General features: G+C 44.7%; 1 protein-coding gene across 1 annotated transcript in view; it reads left to right on the plus strand.

Moving 5' to 3' along the window:
• The window catches only part of IL18RAP (interleukin 18 receptor accessory protein), a 32,036-nt gene extending 23,284 nt beyond the window's left edge, over positions 1–8,752 (plus strand). Inside the window, exons 11-12 of the mRNA XM_034758029.1 lie at positions 1,976–2,146; positions 7,730–8,752. Coding sequence (XP_034613920.1) covers positions 1,976–2,146; positions 7,730–8,142 — 584 coding nt within the window. The 3' untranslated portion in view covers positions 8,143–8,752. The remainder of the gene's footprint in view (positions 1–1,975; positions 2,147–7,729) is intronic.
• The last annotated feature ends 1,704 nt before the right edge of the window (positions 8,753–10,456 follow it).

Raw genomic sequence — 10,456 nt, forward strand, 5'->3', positions numbered from 1 at the left:
GGAAAATGTTAAAGAAGTATGGGCTGGATGAATGGACTGTAAGGTGGATAGAAAGCTGGCTAGATCGTCGGGCTCAACGGGTAGTGATCAATGGCTCCGTGTCTAGTTGGCAGTCGGTTTCAACCGGAGTGCCCCAAAGGTCGGTCCTGGGGCTAGTTTTGTTTAATATCTTTATTAATGATCTGGAGGATGGTGTGGACTGCTCTCTCAGCAAGTTTGCAGATGACACTAAACAAGGAGGCGTGGTAGATACACTAGAGGGTAGGGATCGGATACAGAGGGACCTAGACAAATTAAAGGATTGGGCCAAAAATAACCTGATGAGGTTCAACAAGGACAAGTGCAGAGTCCTGCACTTAGGACGGAAGAATCCCATGCACTGCTACAGACTAGGGACCGAATCGCTAGGTAGCAGTTCTGCAGAAAAGGACCTAGGGGTCACAATGGACGAGAAGCTGGATATGAGTCAACAGTATGCTCTTGTTGCCAAGAAGGCTAACGACATTTTGGGCTGTATAAGTAGGGGCATTGCCAGCAGATCGAGGAACGTGATCGTTCCCCTGTATTTGACATTGGTGAGGCCTCATCTGGAATACTGTGTCCAGTTTTGGGCCCCACACTACAAGAAGGATGTGGAAAAATTGGAAAGAGTCCAACGGAGGGCAACAAAAATGATTAGGGGTCTGGAGCACATGACTTATGAGGAGAGGCTGAGGGAACTGGGATTGTTTAGTCTCCAGAAGAGAAGAATGAGGGGGGATTTGATAGCAGCCTTCAACTACCTGAAGGAGGGTTCCAAAGAGGATGGAGCTTGGCTGTTCTCAGTGGTGGCAGATGACAGAACAAGGAGCAATGGTCTCAAGTTGCAGTGGGGGAGGTCCAGGTTGGATATTAGGAAAAACTATTTCACTAGGAGGGTGGTGAAACACTGGAATGCGTTACCTAGGGAGGTGGTGGAGTCTCCTTCCTTGGAGGTTTTTAAAACCCGGCTTGACAAAGCCCTGGCTGGGATGATTTAGTTGGGAATTGGTCCTGCTTTGAGCAGGGGGTTGGACTAGATGACCTCTTGAGGTCCCTTCCAACCCTGATATTCTATGATTCTATGATTCTATGAAAATTTGGATCTGGATTTGAAATCCACAGCTCGGATCTATTTCTTTAATGGGACAGAACCAGAACTCAAGAAGTGGACGGCTCCAAAGTTTGAGGTGGTGTTTGGATCCTGACCTGAACTTTGCATCTTTCCCTCATGTCTATTTATAACAACATGTGGATTTTTCTAGGATTGTATTAAATAATGCATGTGTTTTTATGACAACAGGGTGTGTAAGAGGGATAACTCAGTAGTTTGAGCATTGACCTCCTAACCCCAGGGTTGTGAGTTCAATCGTTATGGGGGCCATTTAGGGAACAGCGGTAAAAGTCTGTCTGGGGATGGATCCTGCTTTGAGCAGTGCGTTGGACTAGATGACCTCCTGAGGTCCCTTCCAACCCTGATATTCTATGAAGAGAGATGGGTTTTTACTTGCAATAAAATGCACTGCATTTTAGAAGCAGCTTGTGCATTGGAAATACCATGTTTTTCTTGAGTAGCCGCACCCTTTGATCTGATATAAATGAGAGGGCCAGATCTTCAGCCGGTCATGCAGCAAAGGATATTACTTGTTTTCTGCATGCTTTCTGAAATGAAGCAAAGGGCCTGATTTTCCACTGCTTTTCATCTTGAGTACAAAATGAATGTCTACAAAAGTTGCAAGGTAATGGAGAAGCAGGCCTGATCTTGAATTACTGATTGACTCCACTACATGATTTGACAATTGTTTGCTATTAATCAAGTGTATTCAGGTAAATAAAATATTTATATACTGGCTATAATGAGAATTTACCATTACATTAAATTAAAGGCGATAGGTACTTCAGAAATACCTTAATTAGATTAGATGATCTGCACATTTTAAATTGTATTTTCTTTTAGATTCCAAAGAGTTTGATGCATTTGTGTCCTATGCAAAACAAGACTCCTTTGAAAGTGATTCCACTTTTCTTAATGAGGAACAGTTTGCCCTGGAGGTCCTTCCAGAGATGTTGGAAAACAAATATGGATACAAACTGTGTCTTCTTGAAAGGGACATTCTTCCAGGAGGAGGTAAGGTCCCACCTGATATGTGGAAAACATCAATAGACAACCCTTCGCTCCAATAGATTTTAATTTTCAAAAGCCTTATTCATCAAAAATGCCAACCATGTGATTTGGTCATGGAGCTTCTGCTCATCTCACTAAGTCCCAACCCCTACAGTCTAAGGTTATGTCTACACTACCGCCTATGTTGGCAAGAATATTCCACCCCCCAAGTGACAAAAGTTACACTGACATAAGTGCTAGTGTGCGCAGTGCTAAATCGTCAGGAGAGTTTCTCCCACTGTCATATAGTGGTGGATTAGCCACTGGGCCAATGGGGCCCATGCCCAGGGGTCCTGGCCAATTCGGGTGTCCCTGCCCGCCCGGGGCTCCTGCCGAGGAACAGGGGAAGCCCCCATGCCCCGACCTCGCTCCCGGTAAGAGTGCCGGGCAGGGAGGTGGGGGGGACTGCAGGCGGAAGGAGTGGAGAGGGGCCCCCATTTGCTCTGGCCCAGGGCCCCACAACCCCGAATCTCCCTCTGCCGTCATAGTTTATGCTGCTCACACTTTTGGGGGTGGGGGTTATGTTGATGGGAGATCTCTCTGTACATGTAGACATGGCCTAAGATATTCCATTCACACAGAACTTCAGTGTCGTCACTGAGGACATATTAGGTTGGGGCAAAGTTCTTTTTCAGCATTCTTAAAGGACTAATACACTTTTTGTATAAGCATTTTTGTAGCTTGTCATAAATTTTCCAATGGAACAGTTTCCCGCTGGAAAATGCTGATTAGATTAAATCAAAACGTTTGATTGATTTTGTCAAAATTTTCAATGGGAAATTATTTCAATGTTTCATTTTAGTAAGGTTGAAACAGTGCATTTTGACTTTCTCTTTACCTTTTCTATTATATTATAATTCGTAAAAGTCAAAATGTGTAGACTTTTATTTTACATAATATAAAAATCACAATATAAAGACAAAATAAAATATTTTGAAATATTTGATTGCACAAAAAAATTCAAGATTTTGATATTTCATCCTCATTTGGGATTAAACGAAATTTTGAAATCTCGGAATTTGCTGTGGAACAGAAATTCTGTTTTTCAACCAGCTTTTATTAAAACCTCTATCTATTTCTAGACCAGAATGTCAGAGGAATGCCCCCTCCACATTCATATTGCAATTTACTTATATTACTCATTTATCCACATTAAACATTTTCTTAGCATGTATTAAGTATGTTTTGCTATCTGTCGGATGCCCCTTTTTTCAATAAAAAATAAAATTAGTGCAGAAATACTGGGTCAAACTTATTGGCACCAACATTGGCAGGCACAACTCATTGATGAATTAGGCCCACTGTAAGTAGCTTTAAAAAAAATCCTACCTAAATTCTACTTATAGTTAAACTAAACGGGAAAAATCATTTGCCTAGACAGTGTTTCAAATCTTCAGATGACTTGTTCTGGCATTTTTCAAGGGTAGGTTTTCTTTATATAGAACCAATGCACAGTAATTCACAGGTCCCATTTTTCCGCTCCCAACAAATTCATAACTTCAAACCTCGGTGACGCATAGGGAGGGGATGTGGGATCAAGTGCCCTCCCAGATTTTGGCAAGTCCCAAGCTGCCCTTACAGGGCTTGCTCTGTTCAGCCTGATGCTCGGGGATGATGGCTCTGCCCTCCTCCTGCTGTGCCTCCCCGCCTGGCACTTCCAGCTCGCTTGGCTCCTCCCTCCCTGCAGCTGGGCCTTGGCGGGGAGCTGAGGACGGGGGACAGAGCCGCTTCTCATGCTGGCAAGTATCAGAGGAGTAGCCGTGTTAGTCTGTATCCTCAAAAACAACACGGAGTCCAGTGGCACCTTAAAGACTAACAGATTTATTTGGGCATAATAAGAAGTGGTAAGAACCCCACTTCTTCAGATGCATGGAGTGAAAATTACAGACATAGGCATAAATATATATTAGTACATGAAGGGCTGGCTGACTCCGCTCAAGGTCGATGTCTGCGAGAGAGCCTGGCTGCAGAGGTGACAGAGGCTGGCTCCCAGCCAGAGCCCAGCTGCTGGGGACAGGGGCGGAGCGAGCCGGAGGAGTGGGGGGACTCTGGCTCACTTGGCCCCTGTCCCCGGCACCTGGGCCCGGATGGGGAGTGGAGGGGCCACCTCCTCAGCTAGGGTCTCTCGCAGATAAGCGCTGAGCTGCACAAAGGGAGTGACCCTGAGCAGAGTCAGCCAGCATGAGAAATGGCTCCACCCTGCTCAGGCAGGCCTGGCTGCCGGCAGGAGGGGCCGAGTGAGCTGGAAGTGCCAGATGGGAGGCAAAGCAGGAGAAGGATGGAGCTCGGGTGGGGCAGGGAGAGCGCGGTGGCCTCGGCTGGGCACAGAGCGGGGGGTTGCTGTGGAAGGCGCTGGGAGCAGGCTCCCACTGCCCAACCTGAGTTAGGGGTGTTGCCTGTGCCCCTCCCCTTGCTGAGGTGTCCACAAGGTCATGGGAGCTCTGGGGAGACACTGGTGCTGTGAGTCAGCCCGGGGCTGGTGGACCCGGTTCAGGGGCATGTGCTCCCCACTCCTGTGGCCCCAGCCTCCCAGGACCAGGCGGGATTGGCTGCCCAGGCTCAGAGGGATGGGGCTGGAAGGTTCCTCCAGGGGCCAGCCATGAGGTGGTCACGTGGCCCCCCCTTTAAATTGTATCCCCCCCAGTATCATCAGGCATAAGCCATCTATGCTTCAAGAGCTGGCTAGAAGTTTCTAGAACCTTCCAGAATCCCCCAAGTGAAGCAGGGGACTAAGGGTATGTCTACACTGCCCATGTTACAGCACGGCTGCAGCAGCACTGTGACGTGGACAGTGTAGACATGCTTTATTGCCAGGGGAGAGCTCTCTCAGTGATTAAAAAAAACCCACCCCAAATGAGCAGTGGTAGCTTTATCTCTGGGAACATGCCTCCCAACACTAAAGCGCTGTCTATACTGGCGCTTTTCAGCGCTAAAACTTTTGTCACTCAGGGGGGTGTTTTTTCACACCCCTGAACGGCTAAAGTTTTAGCATTGAAAGTGGCAGTGTAGACACAGCCTAACACAACTTTACACATTCTGTCACATTCTTTTAAACATCACCACAACTTTCTCTTATGTTAATTAAGATATCTCCCAATATCAAAGGGAAGTGGAGAAAATATTCATCTGCGGAGATCTCCCATGCAGTAGAATAAAATACCTCTAATAAGTAGAATAATAGAATCACATAATCCTAGACATAGGACATCAGGAAGTCATCTAGTTCATCCCCCTGTGCTGAGGTGGGATTAAGTATAAGTAGTAGAATGGGACCATTTATAGGATTAATTTGGATTAATAAATAATTAGGTTAACTGTAATGAAAACATACCCTTTTAAATCAACTTTTTGGGGAAAACAGCCATTCTAAGTATCTCCTAGATGTGTGCTACTACTTCACTTCTAATTGTGCACTCATTAGATCTGACAAGTTAAACAGGCTTGTGTTTAGTCAGCACGTGAATAGGAGACCTCCCAGGGAAATCACCAAGGTGCTGAAGTAAGTGGTGTTGTTGAATCAGTAAATCAGTAAAAGAGTAAAACACTTCCCTTTGAGGCAGAACTGAACTATTGCCCCAGCATAGTGTTAGCGGATGCTGGTTGAAAACTGGGTTTTCTGTCATGTGGGAAGCAGGATGAAATATCAATTATTTTTGCAGAAGGGAAAATTCAGAAATTTTTATTTGGAAATTTCAAAACATTTTGTCATGTCAGCATTTCTAAATCAAAATATTTTTCTTGGTTTGTTGAACTGAATTGAAACATTTCCTATTGGCTTGGTTAGACATTAGTAAGTGTCCCCCAGATCTCAGTGGAGTTCTAGTTCAAGTACCAAATGCATCTTTTCTCCTCTAAGGGCCAGACTCTTTGGATGGACTGGCATGATACACCATGGTCACATAATTCCCATGATACACCACATTGGTTCAACCAAATGGGAGACCATCTTTCATCATGGGAGATGTAGTCTGCTACAAAGCTGAGGCCAGGGGGAGAAGAGGAGCACGAGTCACCTGAACTTCACCTTCTATGAGTCACTGTGGCAGTTCAGGTGGACACAGTTTAATTTTGAACTGACCCAAAAGAAAACATTGTGATTTGGTTCAACAAACCAAAACGGTTTTAATTTGGTTTGACACAAAATATTTTGTTTCGATTTTGCTGATGGAAAATTGAAACATTTCAGCAAAATTGAATTTTTCCCTGTATAAAACTACATTTTCTGTCAAAAAAAAATTGCATCACTCCTTGTAGTCACTGAAGAGCCCATGGCACCTGTGGCAATTTGGGGAACCTGTCTATGTACAACTTATGAATTCTGTCTGGAGTCAGGAGCTCTTTTTGTGTATCTGTCAGACTGCAGATTTAATTTTGAATGAGGGGTTTCTTTGCCTTCTCGGTTGTTCTTTTACCTCCATGTTGGACCTCCAAGGTTTAGCAGCACAGGGCTAAGAACAAAGGGTCATTAACTTACGTGCTCTCTCATTGACATGGCACCACCTTAGACAATAGGCTAACTCCTGCCCAAGAGAACCAGTCTGTGCAGGTGGGTTGATAATGATGTAATAGGTCACCTGGTAGGGGAATTTGATCACCTGATGAGGTTGATCAAGAAATCACCTGATAAAGGCTGGAGATTATAAAAGAGAGGGTCTCTCAGCAGCTATTTTAGAGGGAGATGGGGAGAAGTGAGACTAGGCCTCCATGTTCTGGATGAGAAGCCATGTGCAGGAGGTTGGTTGGGGGGTGGGGGGAGAGGTGAAACATCCTGGACTCCTTAGAGGGCTCTGGTGTATGCTCAAAGAACTCTCCAGAGTAGTGTAGAAACTGAGGCAGGAAAACTATGTTTACGTATGTTTATTATTTTGTGTAGATCCATTTATCTTTCATGCTACATAAGGAGAAAACTGTGTTTAGAATGCTGTGCTAAGACTGTGTTTGTGTTTGTGTGTATGTGTGTGCGTGTCCATTGTATTCCATGCGTACCCTTGAAGAGGAAAAGCGTAAACCAGAAGGCTCACACCTTCAGTGGGATCCTGGGGAAAGTTCAAGAACAGCTGGGGAGGCACTAGTTTCAGGGCCTAGGCCATTGGACTGCGAGGTCCCCACTGCCATGAGGGGGTGCGTTCCTTAGAGGCCCAAAGCCAGGGACAGTACCTACATTCTGTCCAGCCCTAGCAAGCTAAGAGTATGTGGGATTCAGCATTGGAATCCCGGTACAGCAGTCTGGAGAGCATCCAGAAGGGGCACTCAGCCAGATCTTTGACTGCACTTATCAGAAGAATGAAAATGTTAGCCCAGGTGTCATTGCCAAATTAATTGGGTAATGGCTTTCTAAATGCTCCTGTGGTTTCAGTTGTATTCTCTTCTTCTCATGATGTAAGGGACATTGCTATGTGCTGTTGTGTGTAGTTGTTGCATTTTACTCCAATGGTGGCTGCATTTACATGGTTGTTAACATGATTATATATTAAATTTTTTAAAATGTTTTCGGTGCCTGTGGCTGAAAGCCCAAAGTGCTAGTACTAATCATTACTTCTTTTTCAGCTTACACTGATGATATTGTAACAGCTATTCAACAAAGCAGGCGAGCTATAATTATCTTGAGTCCTGGCTATGTCAATGGACCCAGCATCTTTGAACTGCAGGCAGCAGTGAACTGTGCTTTAGAAGATAACACGATAAAATTGATTTTAATTAAGTACAAGTCGTTCCAAGAGCCAGAATCTTTACCTCCAATAGTGAAGAAAGCTCTTAAAATTTTACCAGTGGTTACCTGGAAATCTTCTAACTCTAACTCACCAAACAAACAATTCTGGAAATATATGCGGTATCACATGCCAGTGAAAAATACCAGGGGGCTAGAGAAAAACAGTCTAAAGTTTTTTTCCCATAGGTTATTTAGCATGGTTATCAATAGCAGAAAGGTCGCTTGGAGAAGACAGCAGACTAAGAAATAGTGAGGTGATTGTAAAGGAACTTTCTGTATCTGCTACCACCTGACCACAAATTTAAGAGCTCATCATCTTTTGTCTCATTGATAGCTCACTCTAACATAAAGTGAAAAAAACTTCCTATAATGTGACAACCCTAAAGTCTTCAGTAGAAGCAAGCGGGACTGGATGCAGCTGTGATATGATATGTTTTTCTTTTATTATTATATTTAATATTTATTATTTTCAGCAAAATTGTAGCCAGAAACCTCAGTGAGAATTTGGGCCCCATTGTAGTAGATAGTGTATAAACCTAAGACAATAGAGAGCTTACAGTGCAACTATATAATTAATAATAATAGTAATAATATCATAATTCTATTTCTAACTAATATGCACTGTGTACACAGGCTTTCCTGTGTGAAAAGAATTAAAAGCATAAAGAAATACGGATGGGATTTTCATTGTATTTGCCTAGTTCTGCTGTCATTAAGTCACTGGTAAAACTCCCATGGATTTCAGTGGGAACAGAGATAAGCCAAGTTTGAGCATTTTTGAAACTCTAACCCTGGACTTTTTTGTTTGTGTTCTTTTGCCCTGCTGTTGATAATAACAGTACCCCAGTTTGAATGCCTTCCTCATTGCATTGTGTTTTCATTTGATGTTTGCTTTTCTATTTTTCTTGAAAAATTAAAATTGCAAAATTCCTTTGGATTCTTTTTTAACGTAACTTTTCCTATGCAGTCCAGAGGGAGCAGCCCTAAAATTCTTAGCCCAGATTGTTCTTTTCTGTGGGAAAAATCCATGAGAGAGGGCCTGTAGAGAGGAAAACTCTGCAAGGATCCCCTCACATGGCTATTCTGGGACAGGGCCGGCTCCAGGGTTTTGGCCGCCCAAGCAGCCAAAAAATAATAATAAAAAAAAAGCCGCGATCACGATCTGCGACGGCAATTAGGTGGGAGGTCCTTCGCTCCAAGCCGGAGTGAGGGACTGTCCGCCAAATTGCCACCGAATAGCTGGACGTGCCGCCCCTCTCCGGAGTAGCCACCCCAAGCACCTGCTTGACAAGCTGGTGCCTGGAGCCGGCCCTGTGTTGGGATGACAGATTTGAGGTTCTCCTCACCCACAGAATGGGGAGAAGTTACATCCTGAATGTTGAGGATCCCCCAGAGTGTCTTCCAGTTGCTTCCCCCTGCCAGCATCACCTTACTTTGTCTGAGCATGCCAGCCTGACAACTATAGATCTGGGTGTCAACAGCATAATGAAAATACTGCAGCCTGTACCACAGCAGCCCCATATATGCATTGAACAAGAGGGGAGACAAGTTGAAATTCAGTGGTTCTAATAGGATACTATTTTCTTAGGGGATTGAACCCAGGCATCCTGGTGATTCTTGGAATGGGGGAAAGAGCAGTCTACTAGCTTGGAAACCTTTCACTCATACAGATATGTACAGTATTAGGGTTACCATATTTCAGCAAGCAAAAAAGAGGATGGGAGGAGCCCCGCCCCCACCCCCACCCCTGCCCCTCCCACTTCCCGCCCCCCTCAGAACCCCCAACGATCCCCCCGTTCCTTGTCCCCTGACTGCCCCCTCCTGGGACCCCTGCCCCCCATCCTAACTGGCCCCCTAGGACCCTACCCCCTACCTGTACCCTGATTGCCCCAACCCTTATCCACACCCCCACCCCCAGACAGACCCCTGGGACTCCCACGCCCCATCCAACGACTCCCCACCCCCTGACAGCTCCCCCCAGAACTCCCGACCCATCTAAACCCCTCTGCTCCCTGTCCCCTGACTGCTCCAATCCCTCTCCCCACCCCTGCCCCCTGACAGCTCCCCCCCCAGAACTCCCAGCCCCCTAGGATTAAATAAGTGAAGAGAAAAAGGCTTAATAAGGATTGCAAGCAAGTAGTCTACACTGTTCATTTTACATGAATGATTATCTACTACATTTATTTAGCTATTCATTACCTTGCCCTTTGGTATAATTGCTAACTAAATTCTAATTCCTTCCTATTTTTATTAAAGCTGCTGTACTTGGTGCTGTAATGGTGAGCAACAGACTAATCAGTAGTGGAAGGGAATTAGAGCTGGAGCCAGATGGGGTTTAGGAGATCAACATAACATTTCTTTGGTGGAAGAGAGTGGTTGTTTAATAAAATATGAAGCAGGATTAATGTTGCAGATGACCTTAAAATACTGAATAGCAAAGAACAACTATGTGATATACTGTACAGCTGTACCTTCTGTTAATGCATGCCTCTCAATCGTCAAACCTGACAATGTACGACACAAACAATCAAAATTGTGGAACAACTGTTTTCTTGTGTGTCTTG

Source organism: Trachemys scripta, chromosome 1 (assembly GCF_013100865.1).
Source record: "Trachemys scripta elegans isolate TJP31775 chromosome 1, CAS_Tse_1.0, whole genome shotgun sequence".
Taxonomy (NCBI): Eukaryota; Metazoa; Chordata; order Testudines; family Emydidae; genus Trachemys; species Trachemys scripta.